We start from the raw sequence: 27,219 nt of genomic DNA on the forward strand, positions 1-27,219 counted from the left end.
TTACGAGGCTGGCCAGAACCTTAATAGAACGAGCCAGATAGTCCGACTAGGCACACAGCCACTCCGGTACCGAACCTTCTTTCGAGATCTACCTTACTTACCACTACTACCGTTGAATGTACGGCACACTCACCAAAAAGCGAAAAACAAACGACAGTGGTGTCATAGATGCTGATGGTAGCGCCCCCTGGAATAGGGTGGGTCCCGTTCATCCGACTGGGTTTTCTAGAGAGTGGTAACTGACTAGTGAACACTGAGTACCAGCTGGTCTCAATATGTAAGATGAAGGACGGCTTAGCTGTCCAGAAGACGCTAAACCCACCAATGAGCTTTCTGCTATTACTGTGCTGATTTCGACCCACGAAGACTTATAGCAAGTTAATGCTGCTGATGGAACTAACATAGTGTACGCTTCTTCATATAGGTCTAGTTTCCCAAGAGTTAGTTTGTAAGGACAGTGCGAGACAGCCGAAAACGACCTGTGAGAATTCTGAGGTGATGTAAAGCTTCACGTAGGATTGTGTGTGTGTGTGTGCGTGTGTGTGTGTGTCTGTTTGGGGTTTCCGTGAAGTTGATCGGAGCAGTGTAACATAATTGGATAAAGGTATACGAAGTCCTTGAACTGATCGGGGATCGAACGTGTAACATACCGACAGAATGGTTCGGAAGAAGAACGTAGACAAGGATAGTGGCGATCAGGTGCGCTTCCCTTTTTGTAGGTTAGGCATATCGTAGAAGTGGCAAATGTAAGGACACACAGTCTATTAGGTAATCCATAGTCACAAGCCGTTTAAAATCTATCTGCTCAGTTGAAAGTGTCAGAGATTACATTCTGTTCTAACATTTTACTTGCTGTAAAGCATCCACTTAATGAGGATTCGTTTATGTCGACTTCGAACTAACGGTGTCTCTCGTGTTCATCAGATCCGTCAGACGGTATACGAGATTGTGCGAACGTTGCATGAGAAAATATCCTATCGTTGCTTTAGGAGAGCGCTAGAATACAAACGTTAGTGGTTTTCTGCAAGAAATCTGTATTTATACCTTAGTAAAAGTTTTTTTTCGCTATGAGAGGCACATTTTGTCACTATTCCGGCAACTTAGCGCGTAAGATAAGACTTACGATTAATTTGCAGTTTTTAAACTGGGAATCGCAGGCCACAACCATATATACTCACAGCTAAAATATATAGCCGGAATAGTAACAACATGTGTCCCTCATAGCGAAAAAAAACTATATATATATATATATATAGTACTCAACCAAGCTTAAAACTAAAATACAAAAGGATACTGTAAACATCAAGGCAAATTGCATACTCTAGCTAGAAGGCAACAGGCCCACTTCTTTGTCGAGTTTCTCTAGAAGATGTATATTCGCATTGGGAATCGTTTATCTAATCGGTTACTGGATCTAGAAAAGCCCATTCATCTTCTGAGAAGTGTCAGAAACAGTAGCCAGCCAGCTATCTCCTGCATAACTTTTTCAGCGCGGTCAAATCAAATATGGAGAAATAAGCGATGAGTTTCCTCTAGCTCATGCACCCAATAGTCATGTGCATTTGATGGAGAGCCTGCTGCTTGGACGACGCTCATATCGGGCTAGAGGTTCAAAGCGAACGCCGTTGGCAAGGTCGATAGGTTGTTTCTCATTTGCTTCCACTTAATCTGCGTCTGTGCCTGTGAATTTTCGAAATTAGCCCGCGTTTCTTCACATTAGCTAACCGCATAGTGAACTCAATAAATCATATGGTAGCACAGCAAGCTTAAATTAATACCGTACCGTCAACGCGTCCACATATCCCATCGAAGTGAAGCTAGTGCGAAACACTAGTTCGAGATTAAGGTTATTTTGAACGATCCAGTAAATGGTTGCCTTTAGCCAGATCTGCGTGTCTTATCTTGACCGAAATGGGTAACGTTCGTATACTGGTGACCTACTGCTGACCGGAAGACAAAAAGGCATCTAAGTAAGGACCGCTGTTGTAACAACGAAGTATCGCACATGGTAAGCCTTTTGACAGTCTAAATGTTACTTGACGGTTTGAAGATCTTCATTAGACTTTTTTTCGTCACCCTTCTTCTCGGATTTGTTATGTGGTAGGCAGCGGCGCAGCGAACAACACAAACGCTTCAATAAGACGTTTAGGAGTGATACATTTTTGGGTAGACTCTCGTTACACTGGTCGACAATGATCGTCAGCAATCTTGTACTATAGGCAGGAAGACTATGTTACCTTCTTCATTAGTCGATGTTCGATTGAAAAAAGCATCCAGCAAACATATGGCATTGAATAGATCCCATTCAATTAAAATAGAATCAACGTTTTGGATCATATTTGATTTTAATTCACTAATGGAATTTTTAAAAAAAGGAACCAGTAATATGAGTTGTAGAGTACGATCGATGAAATGGGTTGCGTGTTTGGTACGAGAGGACATCTATTATGGTATCTACTGGTTAAAAGTATCAGGCCACTTGAGGACCACCGATTCTATAGTTCTTCGATGACGGCAGAGGCTTTAGCTTAGAGGATAAGCGGATTATCTGGTCGTATCTGACTTGCTGATCATAGAACAACAGTTCGCTGGGAGCAGCTAATTCGTGTTCCAAATACCACTGTACTAAACTATTCGGCGCATTAATTGCTAGACATTGTTTTTCGAAAATGCTTAACCCTACAGAATATGTTAACTATAGCCGTTTGGAGTAGAAGTGATAGTATGTTTCTTCCTTCTTCGTTGTTTGTTTATACATTTATATAAACTAGAAGGTGAAGTGGGTGGCTCAGGGAGATATGTCGAAACTTCTACTCATTACATGCAAAGTTGTATCCATCCGGAAAAGGTCATGACTTTCCAGGGGCCTTATACACCGAGCACTGAGAGCACAACAAAATAGGCAACAAACGTCTGCGTACAGCCTATCCATAAGCAAGGCTATCCAGCAAACAGGGCGCGATAAAAAAGAAAGCAAAGTCATGCTTCTTCACAACAACAACAACAGATCGCGCGAAGCGAAACTCGTTAAGGCCATCAATGCATGAGGTCAAGTGGGAGATCATTTTGCACCTTATATTCTCTTCAGATTTCATGTCAACGCCATAGCCTATTCTTCAATCTTTGGATAGTGAAATTAGCAAATGGATATTTTATAGTGAAGATGGTTCTGGTTGGGCGGGTTCTCCAACAGCGGACCTGATAATTTCTAACGAAGACAAATTAATTGATCGGGACGCACTGCTGGTACTTGGGTAAGACATTTTTATTTCTTAGGTAGAGAAAGCGTTGTTTATTATGTATCAGCTTGAAGCATTCAAAATCGAACACATTTGCCGTGGTGGGGGCCCACCTTTTTGTACTGGAGGGAAACCCAGTTTTTTAGAACACAGCGACAAATCCACTGTAGCAAATCGTTCTCGGATATAGAGCGAATACCAGTGATCATCCTACCTTTGCGCACAGAAGACACTCCCACTACCAAAACAAGAAAGCTTCTGTTTTTTTTTCGTAAAATCGACGGTGTACATTATTTTCAGTTTTCATGCAGCTTCTAAAGAGCCTCAAACTATAGGCAAACTAAAAGATCCTTCAAGTATATTGATTTGGGGAGACCAAAAATTCATCAACATGGCCCAGTAGTTGATTTGTAATACAGCTGGGTCCTAATAACAGAAATAAACAGCGCCGAATTACATCGTTCAAATAGACTCTAACGGATTAAAGGAGAAACGTATTGAAAATGACTGGCTGCTAGTTTAATTCTCAAAGCCGTAATCGCGCTGGGTTCGGAATGATTTATCTAGCGCAGACTTGACATTCCTTGAGATTTGTTTTTGCTACACTCGTAACAAAGTATTCTGGAATATACATTGTTAAAAAAAAAAGTAGATGAAATAGGGCTGTAAGGATAATGGGCAAAAGTTTAGAGTAACTGCTGGAACATAAACTAAAAAGCGACTGTGCAGTCCTTATAATTATTTACCTTCATTATAGCCCAGTCAGGGTTCGAACCGACTGCTCTCCGACAAATATTATTATAGAGGTTCCTCCATCAGCCTCTAAATGAGAATAGCGTAATATACCATACCGTTCGCAGAATTCAGTACAACGAAAGCGCTCGTAAACCGCGGTGGGCTTCCGACACCGTTCGCCATATGTCTTTGTTCCTTCGCTAGTTTGAGATAAACGAGCGTTCGGCAGAGTTTTGGTTCCGGCGCACTTAAATTCTGCTATCGCTGTCGTAGCCGCCACTTCAATTGACGAAGTATAAAGGTTAAATTTCTGTAGGTGCCATTTTCTTCTAAGCACGATCAATTACAATTGGCGCTATGGTCCACGAATTGCATGGTACCGAAGATGGCCATCTAGTGAAGCTTACGAAATGATGAGTTAGCCGAAATGGTAACAAACAAACAAACATCAGGAATAAGTCTATTGACGAGTTTCATATATAGCTAAAATATATACAACACAGCATCATGGCAAATACACAATAAATATATACAAAAACGACAGAAGACCAGCGCCTACAGAAACATAGAGTAAAGCACATAATTGCTTAATGAATTGAAGATTGGCTGATCGGCTAATCTGGATATAACTTCAAGTAGATAACTGTGTCATAGCTACTAGATTGGTTAAAGAAGTTAGCCTTTTCGATTTTCTGGTATCATTGTTATTATTAGTAAACGTCATTTAACTGCACATATAGATATATATATGATTGTCATTTGAATATGTTGAAAGTCAATCGGAAGAAACGCGTTTGAAATTCTGTTTATGTTTATTTAATGTTATTAGTATTTATAGCATGCGGTTTTAGAGATCTGAAACGGTTTAGCTAAACCCGTAGAGCAAGTGCTAGGAACGACGGCTTTGTATTAGAAACTCATTGAACTACTTGATTTTCTCGCTGCCGGCTTATACTTTATCTCGTTTGCCCGATTCGTTTGTTTGGTACAGCTGCTTACTGGACTTCCGTTTACAATAACCGTACGTCTGAAACACACCCTACTCACTTGTTCAACAGTTTCCATCACCAGTTTCTCGGTGAAATTAACATTTTAACGGGCCAATGGTTTCATTCGATATCGTGATTCGTGCTTTTCAAGTTAACTTTTAGTAAATTTTTAGTTGACTTAGTCAAGTTTGATGACGTGTGCTCGCTTATCTATATTTAATGAAATCTCTGTGTCTGTCCCCAGTTACTTTTACAAGCTGATAATACAATACACCGTCATATCACCACCTCTAATGACGACGAAATTCATGCCGATGAAGATCCCAAGGTGCTCCTGGCGATGGCGTTACTGATACTCGTTAGCAGATGTGATATGGAAAAAACCCTGGGCAAATGACTTACCTTATTTCACTGCTGAACAGGTACCTTTTTCTGTATTGATTCTTGGTACCCGAACAACGTACTCGCGTTGGAACTATCGCAGTAATTAGTACTGCTCAAGTTTACAGTTCCATGACGCCTCGTTACTAACAAACGCTCCATAACATCAATAGCACAAGCAGGTCTGCTTTTGTACTAGCATTTCATATTTAGCATGATTATATATGAACTGCCATTGTGATGCCACTGCAGCACAATAGATACAATTAACTAGAACTAGAACGACTTCAATGGCGGAGGCGTTCACGCGTGTACCAACGGTGCCTATGGACTAAGCGTATACTCATCATAGATTTCACACAAGAACTGTCGTTTGATATTTAATAACATTCCGTTTGCTTAGTTTATGCTTAACTTTTATTATAAGCCATCTAATAACAATAAACAATATTTAGCTGATAATCTAGCTGACATGTCCTCGTTGTAAATCAGCAGGGCCACGTCAACCCTCCGAGTCGACTCGAAGTTTGCCCATAGGAAGCTGTGGCCGTATCAGCTGGTAATACACTATATGCGTAACCCATTAATTCTTTCACTGTATTATAGAATAGGCGAACATTGACGTCTGCAGACCGCAGACCTACAAGCGGCAACTCTTGATCCAAGACATTGTTAGTATCAATAAATGTATCGAAGTACATAGATTCTTCTAGAGATTTACACAATACCGTGCGTGAAGACGACTCAAACGTGGGGAAAATAACCCATCGAAGCACAGTCTTTACCTATTACTATGCGTGGCTATCTATATTCAACTTTCTCATCTCAATTCCCTATGTAGAGACTTGACGTCAACAGAATTTCTATAATTAGGTGAAGGCTCTTGGTAAACAAGGCTAGAACCTTCATCTTTTAACTTGCCATCTAATGCGTACACGTGGGCAGACCGTTGAGTGGTACCCGATTTGTCTCTAACAAAACGTCGTTGAGTGTCTCTAACAAAGGGTCGTATTTGACATCAGCTTTTTTAGTTCATCACTGTCTATGGGCTTACGGCACATTTGCGGGTTGTATCGAAACACTAAGCGATTTTCAGTTTCAGCGATTGAACTACATATAACATTATTGTACGCATACCTAGCAATTTTTCAAGGCTAGTCAAAATACGAGTTAGCAACAACGTTCTTTCGTAGGTCAGACGTCACGCAGAAACCAATAAATACATGTATATAACATATATATTGTACTATTCGTTCCCTTGACCGCCTGCCTATTATTGTTTTATTACGATGACTCACAGCCAGTTATAAAGAATACAGGGATATGTGTGGTTTCGGCGCTAGATCGTACACTGCTAGATTCGGTACTGCAGCGTCTTGTGGTGCTCTACCGGCCGTGTTCAATAGACACGCGTGTCATCGGTAGGCTAGGCTGCAATAACAACAATAGATGGCGCAGCGGCGTCAACAACAACGACAACAATAGCAGTAACAGCAACAGCGAACACAATTACAACGCACAGCCAAGGCCTTTTACATATTTGGGCGTTGCCTCGTTGGTTCACTATTGTCGACTTTCGTTTACGGGTGAGGGAGGGCACCGAGGGAAAGGAGCAAACGAAGTGCTAATAATGAAGTAACAACGGCCAGTAACAGCGCGCAATTGGCCGTTAGGCTCAATATGGAACCAACAATACATACGCTTGTACTAGTACTGAGCTTCTATATAACAGTGCATTCTATGGCGGACGCAAGGCCAACGGGGTCCTTCCATTGGCGATGTTCAAAGACGACGTAGCTGCGGAGGCGTCTGTCAATGTATGGCCACGATTTGTTCAGTTATGATTGGGTTGATATGGAGGTAGGGTGTCTGCGTAATGGATGGCTCGGCCTTTGTTCAGCTGTCTGCGTAAATGGCCATATTACTAGATTATTGGAAGAATTATAATACGAATTAGTAAACGTGGAGGAATCATGAGCTAGAATATGGTTCTCAATATAAACATACGAGCATTCGGACGGTATTTATTAACAGTTTAGAATTATAGTTATTCTATAGTATATATTGTCGTGGGTTTAAATTAAGCAGAGATATGATATAGTTTGATAATTGGCGGGCAGAAATGTTATTGAGAAGTTCATGTCGCCTAGGTAGAGCATAGCATACCCATCCCTGCCTTGACCGAATGCATGAATCTTTATTAGTTAGGAACAACACAATTACAGGATATTAATTAATAACATGCCATCAAGCTACCATACAATAAACAATATACAAGAAATGTATTTTAATAACATTTGTTCTTTCGCGGTAAATCAAGCAAGACAAGCGTTTGGATCGATCATTTCGTTCTTGTCACATAGATTATAACGGGTTTTAAAAATGCCAATACTTAATGCTAAACAAAAGATACTCTGCTATTAAGCTTATCACTACACCCGACTGAAAATAGCTACTGTTCTTGTATAAGTGTTTTTATTTCCTTTTTTTTTGTCACAAAAACATAACTATTAATGAACGTATACGTGCATAAGCGGGATAGAAAATAACAGGTTATCTCTTGAAGTGTCAGCACTAACGAAATAGCGTGAGCCGTTGTACAAACTAACAAGGACAGCGTTGACTGATGTATTTGATCTTTGAGAACTATTCCTTGCTGCAAAGAAAGGGCCACGTACGACAGCATGTCTTCGTAAAAACACAGTGGGTGAGGTGTTAGCCCGACAAGTCTATTGACGCGTGGTCTAGGCTCGTTTGGGTGTGGATATGTTTTGTTTGGTACCGGCAGGCATCCGTTTAATGTAATTGCCTGAAAGCTTCAATACTGGATGTAACATATACATATACCGACCGAAGCGGGACGCGTTTGAAAGAAGCTCGTAACAATTGGGGCGTTCTTACTGTGCGTCTCGCTAAGTAATAGACATTTCAAGCCGGTTCCAATCAGAGCTTTGGTCGACCTCAACAGCCGCTGATTAGGTCGTGATTATTACATTCATAAAACCCAATGGGTTTCTGGTTTACCGCTAATAATAATTTCCGTTTCGGCCACCGGGGTGCGATGACTGCCTACCAACGGGTGGTTTCGCTAGAAAATTTTTTCACTGTCGTTCATTTGACGCTCAGGAATAGGTCGACGTTGGTTTGCGTACCTCACGTTGCTTACGTGGCCACAGGCCGCTATCGGACAAGCAGACAGCCTCTAGCTGGTGCCCACTCGGCGAGGCCTACTAATAGTTAGTTACCATTACTGCTTTGTAAATATGTCATTTTATTAGACGCCTAGGAATTGTGCAGTGACAACGGCTGCGCGCTCGAATTGTGGAGTAGCACATTGATTCGAAATGAAGCGTAGGATGAAATCCCTTAGGAAAATCTAGTAACTCCGGAATGGATACACATAGCTATCCATGTGTATGCGTGTTTACTAACTAGATCTTTTTTCTAAATACGAAATAACGTAATTGCAGCTGATTTATTTGCTTAAATAATAACTAAATATCTAATTTTTTAAATAAAACCGTACTAATGATTTATCTTAGCAGTGTATAACGTTGGCGTTGCATTATTATCTACGTTTACCAAATTGTTCATTTTGGTAAAGTGTTCGTGTTCACTTACCAAGAATGATTACATTTTTAAATTTTATATGATATTAAATTACATGTTTTTTTCGTGTACCGATAGGAACATCTTTAATTAAAGTATTAGTAGGAACGGCAATTCGGTGTGATTATGGCCTTAACTAACAGGCTAAACAAATTACGAGACATTTTTAAGAACTCTTTCTTTAAATTAACACACAGCTTCTTAGTTTGTATCGTAAGTGAAGTAGGATTTATAAGCGTAGGCTCATTGGACCTAGTGATGACCTAGTGGCAGCAGTGTAGTAGCAGGTTTAGTGGCATCTAATATGGCCCAAATTTGACACTTAAGTGAGTACAGGTGGTACAGGTTCGTGCTGTCTAGTCGAAGAATACGTAGTATTTCTCGTATATTTAACGCGTCGCAAAAGGAAAAAGTACTGCAGACTTACATTCTTGGCTTAAATAAAAAAAAAAAAAAAACTTAAAGGAAAGGCTCTAAAAACCTAAAGGTGCTAAAAAATGCGCTTAATCTTTACGAATTTACGTCTAACGTACTGTCTGATGTTAAGTATATATTTGTTGGTTAAGGCTATATATATACACATATATATATGCACTCGGATAGAAAGCTTAAAACCCACAAAAGCAGTCCGTGTGTTTTCCACGTGACTATTAATATATGGTGTTGTTACTTCTGTGACTCTCGACTGTGGAACAACTGACTTGTCACAAGCTGTCGATTGAATAAACAGTTGATTCAGTTGATTTTCACCGTAAAGTAAATAGCGATAGGGTATTCGATAAGATAATGATTTTGTTGCGGCCTGCAAAGCATACGTATATCACACTGTCATATATCCAAATATGTCGTTCTAAACAAGTGTCCTCATGGTGACCCATCTTGATAAACATCTTAAACGATGAGAGGGCACCAAAAAAACAATTCGATTTCAATAGGAATTCTGAGATATATGCACATACAACTACATACGGAACGTATGCCATTCCTTACAGACTTGTTTCTGGTCGTTTCTGTATCTCAATATTGACACGGGTTGAGATGAAATATCCAGATGTTGTGTTACTTCAGTTTTCAAAAGGAAATATTCTGTTTATAAGGCTTGTTATACTAAGATTAATTCATAGATGAAGTACAGTCAATCTTTTAATTGGCCGCCATATCACATAAGGCCACTAGCCCATGCAAATGTACGCATAAGCCTTGAAACACATTCGTCTAGAAACACACTCGCCGTATACCTCACGAGTCATGAAACCGAGAAATTGCCTTTAGACGCATTTCAATAATGAATAGGTCGAGCCCTCGAAACGCCTAGGTATAAAAAGTCCTTTCTTGCCCTTAGCTCCTTATGGACAGCTGATTTTTTTAGTTCATTAACCGTTCACGTTTATTTAAGATGTGTAACATATAAAACACAGCTGATAAGTGCAAGCTATTTATACGATGCTGTTAGCATACTTCTGGGCTTTTGTGTCTAACTCTGCAAAATTAACCTAAGTCAAAGAATGCGTGCGTAGACTGCATTTTTTGCCATTCCATGAACCATTCAGGTTCATCAATCATTGTAAAGAAGATTTCTACATTCGAACAAAAACGAGATTGTAGTGTTCAGTTTAGGTATAATTAGGTTTACTCAGTTCCCCGAAGATTTGCCAAGCTGTGTAAGAGTTGTAGCAAAAAATAGTTATCTGTTATAGTTATTTGCCTGAAAAGCACCGCATGACTTCTTGTCGTTCATTAACTCATACCATACAGACTGTCACCGTTATGTACAGTGGTAGTGTGATTGCGCGATGGCGGTCCAGATGTTTTGTGCTGGAAAAAACCAACTGTTCCAATCAATGCTTCATCGGACAAGCAACATCGGACGCCAAACTTTAACGATTCCTGGCTGGCGTCTCCCAAGAACGACACTTTTGGAAGGTTTCGTGCGATGCTTAAGTACATTTTTGTTGTCCTGGCTTATAACTAACCTTCGATTATTGTATTTTGGTAATTTTCTTTGTCACCATATTAGTAATAATAATATTTAACCAGCATATCATTGCCACGATGACACCGGCAACCCAATCGTGTTGTCATTATTCTTTTAGCCAGAGAAATACTTAGTTGTAAGCAAATATGCAATAAATGTAAGTTCATATGTAAACAAACATTTGAACGGTGAGCAGATTTGTAACTGGAATGAGCCAGCTGATGTCTTCCTTCAATGATCCACTGGATACGCCATTGATAAGTTAGCATATGTTGCTTGGCCGTCTACCGGAGACAGTAACTTTACCCGCAAAAATTTAAACACGCATCCACTCGCATATCTGTCTGCCCATGGTTCACCTGTACTCGGCTTTCTTGTGTTCGGAACATCAGAAGCGGGGCAACCGAGGGATTACGTCATTGGAATTGAAAGACCAAAAGGCTTCTCCTGAAGCTTTTTTGTACTCAACACATAAATCGAATATGGAAAGTAAGAGTTGTACAGCCCGTTACGAATTTCTTTTTACCTAAGTGATGCTGTGCCTAATATATACGTACGTGGTATGACTATTTCGAGTTATCCCTGAATCTTTTCGCTATCTTATCGACGCATTAAGAAAATCCGCCCATTATTGGCGGATTTTCTTATATGTTTCTGGCATCGTGACATTCGTGGGACGAAAACTATCAACAACGATCTCTAGGCCGTGAGTGAAAACCACGGCCTTCGGCGAATTTGTACTATAACCATAAACAGTACACTCCACGTGCCGTAGCATGCTACTAGTTCCTGCAAGAAACGCCTCTGCTTTATCTCGTGCACATCAGCATTTCGGACGCCTGGAATTGTCTCGTTGGCGATCTGCACGACTTAAGCGGCGTTGCGCCGGAGACCTTCGTATTGCGCATGAAATGCGCGATGCGGCGGTCCGACTAGCAGTTACATTGCAAGCACCGTTCGATGCAGTTGAAAGGCTGTTGTCGCCCAACTTTCGGTGATACACGGAAAAACATATTAACACGGATGGATACGCAGTCCTTTCGTTGTTTCTGGACGCCTGGCTGATTGTCGGCTTATTACGGCTTTTCATTTCCATATGATGTCAGATTTAAAAGTTGCGAAGGAAAGCTTCGTCAGGTAGACCTACCTCGCGACTAATAGTCAACGAGGATGTGGCACTGTTGTTTAGCGCCTGTTTGTAACAAATTGGGTTTGTATTTAGTTGCATTAATAGCAAGGCCTTCTTCGTCCCTTTGAAACGACTGTACCACTGATATAGCTATCCTGAAGTCCGTCTTTAGTATGGAAGCGTGCTTGACAGAATTTGGACTGTATTCATTAGTTGATGAGAGGCAGAACCGAAGTTGCGAAGTATAGAGAAACTAGCAAGCTACGCACAGCTGCTGCTTACCACGGGTATTAGCGAAACATGATCATGTCCGCGACCTGTCAGCACAAGATGCTTTTGCGATAGTTCCCACGAGAATGGCTCTCTAGAAATGATTTCATATGTTTTTTCTCATAGGTTTTTCTCATCCACTGTATAATACAAAGCAAGTAAATATTAAATGACCAAAAGCATCCAAATTACTTGTTGTATTCTTCCGACCGACCGTGGCGACCCATCCTAAATAAAAGGTGAGGTAATGGGGATGCATTATATAAATATGCATTCTCCAGATAACCTCGCGTAAGGAGGTTTGGAACGATGTTCTGGGTGTTGGGTGAGTCGCAGTTGTATGATGGCCTTAGATGTCCTGCAAATAGGATAATGGTGATTTCTCGCTGAAGGCACGATTTGTTTCGTCGCGACATATTTATCTTCCTGGAAAAAGAAAAATAACATGTTTATAGAACTGAATACAAGCGAGAATCGAAAAATGAGGATAGTTGTCGAGAATATTGTTCCTTCTTCGAAATGCTTTTGCATGATTTGCTTTATGGGTATTGTGACCTGCTGAAAGTAATGACGGCACGAAGGGAAAGTAAGTTAACAAAAATAGAAATTTAATTTTTCCAGTTCTGTATTATATTTAATCGCGTAGTTTTATAGACGAATAGTTTATAGAAAAAAAGTTCGATTGCTGATTAGTTTCCGGAGACCATAAAACGCGCGCTGCCATCAACAGAACTTGGATAGAAAAAAATTTGAACATAACAGATCCAAATACGACGTGGATTTGGGTTTTGTTTTTTTTCAATCAAATAAGTTTAAATACTTAGAATATTTGTTATTATTATTATTTCTATTAATTGTTATTATTATGTTAATATTAGATTTGTGGCCATTAGGAGGATGATAGAGACCACTTTTGCATCGTGTGCACGTTCAAACTCAAACCGAATCACCGTTTCTCTAACAATACGAATTTGCGGTTATCAATACCTCTAGCACCACAAGACAGTGCCCACTGTAAGCAAAGTTGTTCAAAGGGAAAGGTTCTTAGTAGAATTTGGCAAGTTTTTGATTAATACAGCGGCTAACTGAGGTCACAAGTAAAGCATAGTGCCTAACTCTCAGCTCAGTATCTCTACCTACTTTTTCTTGCTTAAAGGACGAAACCTCAAACAGTTATAAAACTGGTACGAATCAGTTGATATATGAAAAGCCCAGCTAAGTATCACGGTTATACTCAAGCTTCAAAATTATCACGTAAAGAATATACGAAATAAAATTAAAAATAAGAGAAACTAACCTAAATCGATCTAAATAAAGTACCCCGTTTTGTATTTCTGTTTTGTTTACAAAGTATCGCTCGACAGAGGAAGTTTTTCGAAGATATCGTTAAGATATTACGTCTAATTCCGTTTTTGTTAAATCTAATTTTCAATTTTTCAGGTAAGCGACTGCGTACTAATAACACGAAGCTCATATCCGTAGGCAATGCGAATTTCTTCCAGACATGGTGAGATTGGTAATACATATTCAATTATTGATCAATATTCCGTACGCATGGAAACGGTTCAAGTTGAAGTCGCGCTACGGTGCTCCATAGGTATTGACTTTGTTCTGCATGAAACGCTAGGTCTGCTGGTAGGTAACTCCGTAAATTTAGCTAAGTGACATCCTTTTAGCTTGGTGGTTTACTTAATAAGCAAGTTACCTTAAGATACATATATGAAAAGAACTGTGTTCTAGTAAGATTTTATCACCAGTTAATAAGTGTGTAGTGTATGTGTTTTACCTGTTATGGAGATTATGATGGGCATTGTGATTGCTACAGATTACGATATATTGTTTTGAAAAATAGGGAAGCCTCTGAGCGGCATTCTCTAGCTAATTTATATATCAACCCACGATGAAAATTAAAACTAGAAATTTCCTGTGTTGTTACCCTGAAGAGTAGTATTAAGCAAAAATGTATGCAAAAATTTAAAAAAAAAGCTAGAGAAGTTTTGGTTTAAACAAAGGGTTCTTACATAAATATCTGTTTATGGTAAAAAGTTGTTCTCAGTTTTCTATAAGTCTGACGTATATTTTTAGAAATGACGTCATCAGAAACGCAATGTAAATATTATTAAAATTTGCGCTTGCCATTATTAGAAAACAGCTGGATGCACAGTCAATTATTTTAAAACCAGTTTGCCAATTGTATTTTTGATAATCTGTCAAACATTAATCGATCAGTTTTTTTTTTTTAGGTAAATTAGGAATCGAATTTACAAGAAATTTGCTGCTGTTTCATATAAACAGGAACAGCAGGAAATACTATTTTTTTTTAGTTTGAGTTTTCGATTTTTTGATTAGGACCATTATTATTACTGTTATTGCTAATTCTAAGTTATCCGGCCCGGATAAATTTACAACACATGTGATGATAAAAAAAAAAATGCCTATTCCTATTGACTCAACCAGAGACATATATTCATGCGCATAGCTGATTTCGATTCTTGTTTCTGGAATAAGAAGTGGCGTGTATTGAACGTAAAGCTGATTAGTCTTTCTTACTTTAATACCCTTAATCTCAAGTGATCCCATTTACTGACTGGCCGCCTTACTCACTCGAACAGCCAACCAGGTAAAAGCTAATATAATTGCCACAATTTCTTTTGAGCTCGTCTAATTCGATCGTAACAATTGATCGGTACCTTGGTTTCCGCTAAGCAGCAGCAGCAGCAGCAGCAATTCAGTATTCAGATTTCGTTTTCTTACAACCTCTCCCGAATCAATGAAAACTTTCGTTTGAACCTGCTAATCGTAGCAGTCTAACGCGTGTCATCACTCGTAGTTAGATTAATAATTGACACTTCGCTATCCCTCACAGCGCTCGTACCGAACATGCGCCACAGGCAAAAATTCTAGCAGATTTACAAAAAGGAAGCATGATATATGTATAGCATAGGGAGTGCTAAATTTTCTTAAGAAAAAAACCCAGCAATTTCTCCCCTACTATAACGGTGCACTCTACCTGTGTGAGACAGTTGTGAGATGTCAGATTCAATCGATTAGCCGTTTGGAGATGGCTCGAGGAACATACTGCGCAAAGTAGCGCTGTAGTTCTGCGATTGAGATCGATAAAGAGCTGCCTAGTGCCTGCACGTGAACGGAACGTAACGTAACGTTTACCTATCTTAGCAGGAATATGTGCTGTGTGTGTGTGTGTGTATTTGTTTGTGTATAACAGTGATTCAGATAGCATTTGTCAACAGCGTCAAGTGCGTAGTTTACTGACAGACGCAGCAGCAAAAGTAGGGATGCAAGGGAGACTCGAAGATGTCATGTGAATAAGACCGTATCGCTGAGAAGAGCCAACAATAGACACTCTTTGTGACTTTATTTCATGTTTGTGCGTTTTAAAAGTCAATCGAAATTCGAAGATCGATGCAATTTGGATTCCTGAGTAGAATATCGATGCGTACCATGGTGGACGTGTGAACGTACAGATTAGGGCGGAGTGCATCCAGAAATAGTGCGTTGGGGAGGACTCTGTGGGAGAAGTCTTGTCGTGGCCAAAGCTTTTCCGTGTAAGACAGCGAGCTGTGCATTGTCAGTATAACGCGGCGTCTTTCTTTAAAGCACCATGAGTAAGGACCTTTCACAGTTAGCTGTGAAATGCTACTCGCTAGTGGGGTTTTCCATTGACAAGCTTGACAAGAGCCTAAAAATAAATCTTTACTCGACGGCATGGATGATATTATACACCAGTATTGTTCTTGGAAGTATAGGGTTACTCTATCAGTGGAAGCATAGCGGCGCCATTTCAAATAAGGGTGAAGCAACTCCTACCAATGTCACCACCGGTGGGCAGCTTCCACATACGGATTGCGTTGACAATAAGCAGTCCGCGGACTGTAATGCTGAACAAAATCATAATGCTAGGTCGGCCACCAGTGACGGCCTGACGCAACAATATAGGCAAAACGACAGACACAATCCTGGCCAGGACGGTGCCGCGTCGCTTCCGCGACGTCCAAAATCGGAGATGTTTAAATACTACACGAAAACACCAGCAGGCACTTACGATCCAAAACTGTGATTGGGACGGTTCTCTTACACTGGCTCGTACCAGAATGAGAATCAATAGAAGACGTCATTTAATCCATCATCCAGAGCCATGTCCTGTGTATTTTATGTGAAAAATGCTTGCTTTTATCTAGCTTGAATTCGTGAGAGCTTGAATGCATGAGTGACAACTATTAAAGCTGCCTTTTTGTTGAATGGTCGGCTGTATCAGTGAGCGCAAAAGGGAGTGAAAACGAAACTCAGTAAAGGCCGCACAGCTCAAAGCTTACATCTCTTAGCGATCGCTGTGTTAGTTGTTGCTCCATTGCGAAACGAAATAAATTCAAGCGGAGAGAAGAGTTCACTGGCTCACAAGTCGCCATTTTGGTTATTGTTATTATGTTGTTGTAGAGCTATTGCGTCATAAAGTCGGTTTGTGTTGAGCACTTTTCGCCATAATGCAATATGGAGCTATTCTTTCAAGGCACATACGGATCGTAACCATTGTTGCTATTATTGCTATCGATCCTCTTAGCGCGTGTTTGACAAACTGCCACCAAGACCATCAAGGCCGCACAGATGACACGGAAAAAAATCAGCAAGCCTCTAATGATATAAATTAACTGATGAGAGAAATAAATTTATACAAAATTTGTTGAGTCTCTATTCGTGGTATGTAGATTTGCTAGATAATACGTCTGAGTATCTATCCTATTATATGAGCCATTGAGTGACTGGGTAATTTCAATTAAGCTAGCAGCAAAAAGGAAAGTTAAATTAAAAAAAAACGTGTAATGTGTACACGTAAAAGGTAGCCAAGTGTATTAGAACACAAGCTTTTACTTCTAATATTTGAATATAGTAATTTTTATGTTATAAATTTGTATGCAGACGTAAAAAATGTTATGCGTTTATACGAAAATACAGAAAAGCTCAGTGTGTACGAACAGTGTCTATTCGCCTGTGTGTTTTTCGTTTAGAATAGTTAATAACAACATTGTCGTTAGACATGTTTATGTCAGTTTTGTAACAGCAGTTAGTCGTAGAGAACAAAATGTGAACATACGCCTAATTGATATATTTTTACTGTGTATATCAGCAACAGTAATTGTCCCTGAAAATTAAACTCTGCGAAAAAGCCAACTTTTATCATTACGAGAACTTCTAGCTAAACGTAAATGGTGAGCATTCATATTACCGTAGAAATGAGTATCTGTATAAGTTAATAAGGTAACGTTACGTCACTATAAATCCGTGTATGTTCAATTTTGGCCAGAATCATTCATGGCAAAAAAATTTCGTAGCACTGGAAGTTCTAGTGCGAAAACCTCGCTATGATTATTAACTTATCTATATTCTTTTTCGATAAACGATCGGCCCCGAACAGTTGGTCAACGAGGCATTACTCATGTGAGCGCATTCTAAACGACAGATCCTTATACAATGATATTGGGCGAGTTCACTCATAGTACTTCCTTTGTTCCTTACACGAACTTAGCAATTCCGTACGTAGATACAAAAGGCAAGCCATGAACTGGTACAAATACACAATAATTCATTGTTTCTACTGTATACTTTGCAAAGCTGGTTACACATTTACGTACACGCTACTGGAGTGTTATGACACTGCAACAAGTATTTTTTTTTTAGTATTAATATCGACAGGGTTTAATTCGGTTCTGGTACGACAATCTCTTTTCAGTAGAAGTCAGTTTCTATTACTACCTAATGTTGATCTGTGACCGAATCAAGGAAACGATCAATTCAAACAATGACCATTATCGTATTCATCACTGTCACTCCGCTGTCTACTGCGTGTTGGCGGATGTGTGACCGTATCGACGACAAACCGAATTCGTCAGCTCTCAGCATCTGCACCGAACCTTCGTGCATCATCGCGCAACGCTTCCAGCTGCCAGGCCGATTAGATATCAGTTACCAGGGGCCATGGACTGAGTGTACGTACATTTAGTACAGTTGCCAACCCTGCGGCATATAAGGGATAAGGAGGTAGAAAAATTGGGGAAAACCTTCACATGTGACGACTGCTATTATAAAAACTCTGCAGAAATTAGTAGCATTCATCTGGGAATATAAATAGCTAGCAGTCGACTCAGTAGTGCTGCCTAGTAGACATTGTGCATCTTGTGTTGGATAGTCACAAATTATGAAGGGTCCAATAGCACATGTATGGAATCTCGTCTTCAAGACGTATCTGGAACGTGTGGCGTTTACAATCATAAACTGGCCCGTCGTCACAGGCTGTCGGATTCTGAAACAGCAACTGTTGTATGAAAGATAAACCAATATTGTCATCACGTGTCATGGAATATTGCCCAGAGCAGGTCATGGTGTCGTGGGAACTTCGACGGCGTATTGGGAAACGGGGCTCCTGTTTATCAAGTCAAGTTTGACAAGTCATCCATCTGTAAACAATATATTATTATATAAAACATATAGAGGAAAAATTGTAATCAATGAGGTTAATACTGGTAGTGCTGTCCGCTGTTGTGTCAGGGGGACACGACAGGGTGACATGTCTTTGTTTTCGTGAAAAATACTAGTACGGGTATAGGCATTGAGGAGTTAAAATGTAAATGTCTTGACATTATGAAGAAAAATACTGCATTTTTTGTTTTTTTTTTTGTCATGTTTAATATTTGAAGTTTTGATAAACTGTGCTAGGATTCAGATTGATCCGGATCGAAATCAGGATAGAATTTTCAAGGACACATCCCGTGAAAGTGCCAAAATGAAAAACGTAAGAAGGCAGCAAGGCATTCAACGGGCTTAAACTGTCCACGAATATAAATTGGATTACAGTTCATATAAGTGGAAATAATAGGTTGCTACTACCATGTTCGTGTTACAATTATTTTTTTCGGTAGCAAACTTTATGGTCCTTACATGCCCTCTGGCGGCGGCCTTGCCAGCTCAAAAATGGTCACAACCACATTTGTTTAAATGCGTAATTGCGACACAACGCAGATAACATAAATATTCACGTCCGGCACATTGCTCCAGACGGCGCAAAACACAGCACGTCTATGCTCAGTTTCGCATGAGTGAGTTTCCAAATCTAGCCGGCAGTTGGCAGCTTTGATTTCAAGATAATCACCGTGAAAATTGCCAGCTCTGTCTTTCCTTCTGTTCTTTTGCATTTCTTATGCCACCATAGAGCAAAACCAAGCACCGCAAAGGCTTTGTGACAGTTTGGAACCTTTGCATTTGCTTTTTTCTCTGTCCCTGTTTTTACTACATTTTATCCTTTCTGTAATAGACTAACTACGACGCGTTGGATCTCTTGTTTTTCGTATATTTGTTGTAGAATTATCGCATGTCCGCTGGTGGAGCGCGTGACGACATGGCGCGGGAAATCCTTACAATATGCCATGAGGATAAAACAACCTCGTTCTAGTTTCCTGTTTTGGATAGTCGACCTAAGCCTATTTTAAATCGCGTGCTATTATTGCGTATGGAGACGTTGATCCGCTACAAAAAAATATGGCAGAGGCCGATGAAATAGATGAATGAAATCATAATGAACGAGGGTAAAAATATTTAGAAACAACAGCTCGAAGATACAACAACTGTCTGTCGATTGGTTGTCTGCACATGGGGATTATAGTACGAAAGCAATCGAATGATTTTGTATATAAACCGCTAAATCTCGAAGTGACTGATATAATAGAAGGAGCAAAGATCGCTGCTTAAAGTCCCATTAACGACACATAAAACAATCATTGATAAGAGAGCTTATAAACGCTAAAACGCGATATTCAACAATGCAAAAACAGTTCCAACAACCTATTCGAAGATTTCTAATACATATATATGTATACGTTTGGGGTATTAGTCATTAGACGGAAGGTTCGTGTGGTTCACAAATGGAAAAGTGTATGACTATATTTTTTCATGTTTTTTTTAAAGATTTCCTTGCCATTTGTCAGTCTTATATGTTCTCAGATCTCATAATATCATGATAACGCTGAGCCAAAGCCATCTTCGACGGCTACCGGTTAAGGAGAAGACTCGTAATAGCTAGTTACGAAACTTCTCTTTTGGTTAATTGGTGAGACATCGCCTTTGGCGTTTACTCACAGAGGACTCGTTCTCGCCTGAATATAATTGACGCGTACTTGTCACTTCCCCATCCGATAGACGAAAGGAAATCTTCTACTTTATTCTATTTTCGTGCATCAAGGACCAACAAATGTTTACGTTAAAACGACTGGCCACGGATGTGACTCGTATGATTTACGCATTACTGTTTTTGTCAAGTTTAGCTGTGCATCCGTTCATAGGAAGACATATATAATTCCATTTAAAAAAAAAGGCCGTTGTGACTAATCCGAGAAAAGTGCGAAGCCTTTTCGAATCGCTGGTTGTTGTTGTTGTTGTTGTCGTCAACAACAACAAACTTCAGATGGTGCTTAAATACGTAAAAAAAAAAACAGTTTCGCAGCATAAAGAGCTATAACAGATAGCAGAATTCCAACTCCATTTACAATATTAGATCGACAAAAACCCCCTATCAAGAGTGGACGCATTATACTTGTGAGCACTTAAAGCACTAAGTGCTCAGGAGAGTTTCGCTAGCGACAATCACTTAGAGAGGATCAACTGAACGTTCAGTCTATTCTAAATGAAACTTCCTCTTGTTATCTCAGGTACAAGACGACAACAGCAGTGATAATTTATGGGTAGTTGGGATGTTCGACCTTTAACTTCAGTTAATTGGGCGGGCAATGCGCTTTCTATAATACTTGTACCCAAAGTGTTTCCCAGCGCATTAAAAGATTTGCGATTAGCAGATGAAACCGTAATGTATGAGCCCCTGTGCTTGGCCCATTGTTGGCAATGAGAGCTCTCAAAAAAACAGTTACGACAATTATACGTGAGCTTACGATAGCCATTAGCTGGTGTCTCCACGAGATGTTTGGATCGGATTTCGCCGATGTTGGGATGACGATGTTGTAGGTTGGTCTCTAAATGCGTCGAAAGCCATATCAGCGACCCAAGGCGAAATCTTTGTTTTGACAGCGTTGTCACACGGCGACGGTAAACAAATCATCGTTATACTGACGGAAACCGTTTGGTGCCCTTGACACGTAGTAGAAATAAACGACCCGATCAAATCGCACCTTCAAGACGAAAAGTTCTTATAAAGTCATGTTGATAATCGCAGCTGTCGTCATATTGATGACTGCGTTTTTAGAAAAAACATAATAACAAAAGTGTGCTCTTAATAGCTTACCTAACACATAGCTAATTTGTGTTTGTAGCAGCTCAGTTTTACCCGAGACTTTACCTCGTATATAGTTATTTACCTCGTTGAAGCCATTCAAAATTACTCAGTCTATCTATCTCCTGTTTCATAGCGTGTTAACCAGTTACTTTTAATGTATAAATATATCTTAGCCAGACGACATTGTGATCAAAACTTTTACACCGAAATCCCCAGTTTTCAAAAGTTGCGATTCATCACTGACCCATATTTCACGTTCGTACTAGCAGGAAGCAAAAATTAGACAATGGTTTGGATAGGCAGGCAAACAAGCAGTCAGATAGCAAATAGTTTCTGTAATCGTAAATGATAGGTCGCTAAGGAGCGGGCCTGAAGGAGAATCCAGATAAACGTTTCATTCTTATGCATCCGCCTCCTTTGCTAACTGAGCTTCGGCATTCGTCGTTTGACCTTGGTTGTGCTGTGAGTCTATAGACCAACAAATGCGCAGCGTACTTGAAGTTGGTGTTACGGCTGCAGGACGAGGAGACGCCATTTTGATAATTACGTTGGCGTGGTAGACGTTCGATTCGTACTACGTTTTGTTAACAAGCGTGGATTTTGATTGACTTCAGCCAAATAGTGGAAATCTAGCAGGCCCTTTTATTATTTTTTTCATTATATCATTATTTTTCTTATAATGCAAAATTAAGATAATGAAGAAAATATTTCAGTGGTTACGTTTATAATAGCAAAGTCTCATCTCGATTTTCATGAACGAAAGCTGTTGAGTTGCCTAAAACGGCTATTGCAAGAGTAATCCATTGAGTGCGTTTGGTTTATTGTTATCCGTATCCATATGCCCAAAACGAATTCCGTCTAGCGGAGATTTGGCGACCACATAGAGGCAAACGTGTAGCTGTGAGAAAATCCTCTTTAAAAGGAACGCTTCCTCTAGCTACCACAATCATGTCCAGTCTAATCATATAGTTGCAATATGCTCAGCGTGCTAAAAAAGTACACAGATTGTACACTGTTCTAGTCTAACCGATTGTATTACGTTTTTGTTCTGAAACTTAATGGCGTTCGTAAACGTCGTGCCGCGGTGAAGACCAAGAGGTGTACACCTCGAACGTATCATATGACACTTTGCCGAAAGGATACAACCATACGAAGGAAGCGTCAATGTTCAAAAGAAGACGCCTCATGCACTTGTTGCGCTCGGATTAGAATTGCATCGACTTCAGAACGTCTGCAAGCTCTCTTGTCACAAGCGATCGTTACATCTTCTTATTGTTGTTCACTGAACAATAAGTCGTCTGCATTGGGTATCGTTCGGTCATTTTGATGATTTCATCGACAACAGTACGGTACTGCTTTGCCATCCCCGATTGCCCCATAAATCACAACTCGTACAATGAATGACACAATTAGAAAAGGACATCTCACAATTTCGAAAATAAGACCATCCCAGGCCCAGAAGTTTGTCGCTTCAGAAGAAAGGGCTTTAAATAACAGATATATCATTACGGATTTCAAGCGCAATGATTAAAAAAGACAAAGAAAAATTATTCGAAAATACATGGATACTTGATCTAAAATAGATATTATTCTGCGCATTTCGCCCGTAGCATAGGGTTGACAAGGCGCAACAAGCGCTTGTTATAGATTTTGGTTGATTCAGTTGATGATTACGATATTAGTCTATTTCAGGTGATCAATGGCAGCCTCATTAAATCCAAAAATGCATGGTTGTGAGATTGCCAGCTCTAAACAGTATTTGGTAACACAGCGTACGTATCATGGTGCGTCATTTTGTCTCTTCAGAGATGGACGTTCTTGTCTTGTGTCCTTTTAGCAGAAAAGAGCTGTACTCACAGGGCTATCTGAGAGCTCTCTCGTTCCTGATAAGGTCAATGCTAGAAGATGCAGGTTTATGCGACTCCTACTACTCTCGAAATGCTCCAGCCGTCTGTCTACTGCTTGATTTACGTATTCACGAATTAGCCATGTTCTACCATTAGTTGTCATTAAATTCTCTCTACTGTCTGAGTTTGTTACACACGTCATTTCCCTGGAACGCCATCGTAGAGAAATGTTTACGCCCTTCGTATCCAATTTGATGCAGCGACTACTACACAGTAAATTCCAGCGCTGGGGCGGTGCTTCGTCTGACATCGATGATAACTGCCGTTTTGAAGAAAAAACGTCACCAACCGCCGCCGCCGCCGCCGCCGCCGCTTCTGGTGGCAGCCTTTGCAAGGACAGCAATTACATAGACGCTTGTCCTGATGGCACTAGCTCGACGACGTCTGTTGACGTTTATAATGTATTTGGCCAAGTTTATCATTTATTAGTAAGTAGGATCTTGTTACGGGTTACGATTGATGGATCGATGTACATGCAGTAAGCTTCGTTCGCTACGGATAGCGACAAAAATTACGGAAATCACTGCGAACACAGTGATATTGCTTAAACGTTATCTCAGGTCGTAGGAGATTGCTTACGTTTAAGTAGCGACGTAATCGATCCATAATGACGGGTTGGAAAACTGTTAAGCATCTATCCAGCCAGCATGATTGAAGACTGCCTCTAGGCTGCATCGAGCTCTACGTAACTCTGCGATGTATATGACAACCTTAGATGTGTTGCTTTTACTGTTTTGGTCGAAGAAGTGGATTTTTTCGATGTACTGTCTCCTTAGCCCGTGTCGTTACTGGCGCCGTGGCGTTACTGGTCTCCTTAGCGCCGTGGAGGACCAGCCTTTTTTGCTACGCACAGACCAATGACTCGTCATTTTTCGGCTACTGAGCCTCAAATCCCTGGCTTTCAATGACTTTCACGGTGGAGGAGTAAAAAACTTACCCATTTAATTCGAAAACACGGCATGTTGTGGCGTTTATGAATCTAGGTTCCAAACCGGAGCTAGTCAAACTTCTGCGTCTTCATTGCGAGCGACCAGCTGTCTAAAGCAATGTCTAACTACGACAGTAACGGACGTATAACTCAAAACATTTAAAATCATTTGATTGATCGTTGTGTCTTTATCGGTGTGACCCAATCTCTGACTTCTGGCCTTGCTATAAAAGCTGCTGGTCAGACTTGAAGATATAAGATCCCTTCCAGATGTAAACGTTATGCAATTATTGAAGCAAACAAACAAATAAACATTGACAGGGTTTATCGATGACCGTATGCTAATCCTAAGCTTTAACCGTAGCGGCCGCAATTTATTACGAGTACAGTTCCTGTCTTTTCTAGTCATTTGAGAAATGTGTTCGTTCGTTTCGAATATAGGAGATGCTATCGGCTTAAATTAGAAAATATTGTTTTATTTCTTCACCAGTTCTACTCACTAACGTTCTAAGAAACAATATTATGAACGAAATGTTTTGCCTAACTACTGAACAGGGAGGGCAAAAGTCTTATCGCATCAAACTGAAGTTTATCGAAACGCTATTCCTCGAATGCCCTTAAAGTTATGATGGCATGACTGATAGCCATCAAGTCGTTTAGCAGCCTTATGTCATGGGAATTACGCTTCATGGCACCGGTAAATGAGAAGATAGTGGGCAAGATCGAAAACAAATACTGAAGATACATAATGGCAAATGTAAAATGGATGATTTTTTTTTGTATAGGGACAGAAGGATATAGAGAAAGCGCCAGCATACTTAGCATTGAGCGTTCAAAGATTATATCATAGACAGTGCTATATTCATCTGAACTTAATCAGAACGACGTTAGTCCCATCGGCGGTTTTGCTCTGTAGGCCCACTTTATTGCAAGGCAAGTTGGAATGTCTACGCGTTTTAAGCCGTCCTACTTGCTTTGCGTCATTTTCATAAGTAAGTTTATTTGGTAAGCAGTTAAGAAACGTGAGCTGTAACGTTGACGTGGTGGTACTAATTACCGTGTAATAGGTTGGGAAAAAATTCAACCTGTACCTGTGGTAGACTATCCTTTGGTGCGAGCTCTTGTTCAGAACCTGTTCTGCTGACTGAACGATATCCTTTTGCCGCATCAGCGTCTATGCAGGGGGGAGGTCAATACAAATTGAAAGTTCGCAATGTTACGATTTCAGATAACTCTTATGTTTCAAAGGTCGAACTTACGTTTTCATGCTAAAAAATGGACGAATCAGCGATCCGTGCGCAGTGGCGTCAAAAGCGCTTGGAGACGAAGCACTACGCCTTTTTGAACGGAAGCACTATAATGCAATTCTGTGCTCAGTTGTAGAATGTCTGCTGATATGGATGAAGGTTAAACCTTTAATGAAATATATATACGTGCTATATTTGTTTGTTGTGTCCCTTTGCTTTCCACAACAAATTTGTGTCAAGTCATCAGGATGTGATAACTATTACAATTGATACAAGCAGAAATACCGCTAGTGAAACGTTATTGTGAAAAAAAAACACCCTAAAAACTAATACAATAACTGTAACATATATTTATAATATTATTATAGATCATAATTAGTATTAGAATAAGTTCTGTCATCCGATGAGAAGATCACGTTATTTCACTCTGGATGAGGACTGTCGCTGCTGACACGCATCCGATCTTCCCATCATCCGAGGCATGTTCTGTATTTTCTGATTTCTGCTATGGGATAGCGAAATCACGCATGAACTATGGCTAAGAAGTCTACCAATATACGAAATCATCACGCGCGATGGACTGAAGTTTCGATGGCTATGTTTATCATCTGTTCGCATCTACTTCCCTTGGGCTTTCGCTCCGATCAGTTAGTGAATGTGTGTGAACGTTAGAGGTGGAACAACTTAATGGGCCAAACACAACGAGCATTTCGAGAAAAAGCTGTGTACCTATGTTCGTTGTTCCCATATGTTCAGTTGGTCACATAGCATTAAAAAAACTCATTTTATGGAGGACTACTATGGATAAGTTTTTTTTAATTGTGGCTGTACGAAATACTTATCGGTTATGGGTTAGCTGGAATAAGTTAGCATGTTACGAGGACAACTTAGCCGATTTCGTTTATTTTGCTATAACATATGCACGGCTCGTCCCTGAAGAAACATTGAAACGTTGCTCGTACGTCTCCTATAACAATAAGAATAAGGCATTATGATCGAAATGGCAGGTGTTGGTTTTGTGACATGTACATATTTTTTGCGATAATTTGAATGACAGAGCGTCTCTTGAGCGTCCAACATTATTGATCTATTTTACATGATGCAATGCACGTGCAATGCAATACCCGTTTCACTCGTGCCCTATTTTGATTGCATGATATCGCTTTACGGTTCGAAGTGAGAGCTGTATGCGACATTTTTGACGCACTTGGCGGCCGAAATCCTATAAATTATATCGTGATTCCGAGTCCTCCTAATATTAACGACATTTTTCGCCTTGGATATTTAGTGTTTATGCGACCACTTGCGCCACCGATTCCTCATCGGAGATGTTATGCCCGTCGTGAGTGTTTGCGTCGGATGCATTCGCAGCCACCTCCCATGAGGAAGACTGGCTTCCCTGCTTCAGTAGCAGACGAGTGAGGGATCGAGTGAACGGACGAAGGGAATCACTGAAAGTCAGACACAGACAGTTCACAGAAATTCTGAAGTAAAGACCATGTCTTCACCAATTATTAT

At 40.1% G+C, this 27,219-nt stretch overlaps 1 protein-coding gene and 1 long non-coding RNA gene across 2 annotated transcripts in view; one reads left to right on the forward strand and one right to left on the reverse strand.

The window, feature by feature from the left end:
* The first annotated feature begins 226 nt into the window (after nt 1-226).
* LOC111268282 (uncharacterized) overlaps nt 227-27,219 on the forward strand; it is a 140,651-nt gene continuing 113,658 nt past the window's right edge. The window contains exon 1 of the mRNA XM_086971618.1: nt 227-699. Within this exon, the coding sequence (XP_086827744.1) occupies nt 658-699 (42 nt within the window). The 5' untranslated portion in view covers nt 227-657. The remainder of the gene's footprint in view (nt 700-27,219) is intronic.
* LOC111268279 (uncharacterized) overlaps nt 26,576-27,219 on the reverse strand; it is a 54,043-nt gene continuing 53,399 nt past the window's right edge. The window contains exon 2 of the long non-coding RNA XR_015314144.1: nt 26,576-27,152. This is a non-coding gene — a long non-coding RNA (uncharacterized LOC111268279). The remainder of the gene's footprint in view (nt 27,153-27,219) is intronic.

The sequence above is a fragment of the Varroa jacobsoni genome, unplaced genomic scaffold (assembly GCF_002532875.2).
Source record: "Varroa jacobsoni isolate VJ856 unplaced genomic scaffold, vjacob_1.0 scaffold_1273, whole genome shotgun sequence".
Lineage (NCBI taxonomy): Eukaryota > Metazoa > Arthropoda > Arachnida > Mesostigmata > Varroidae > Varroa > Varroa jacobsoni.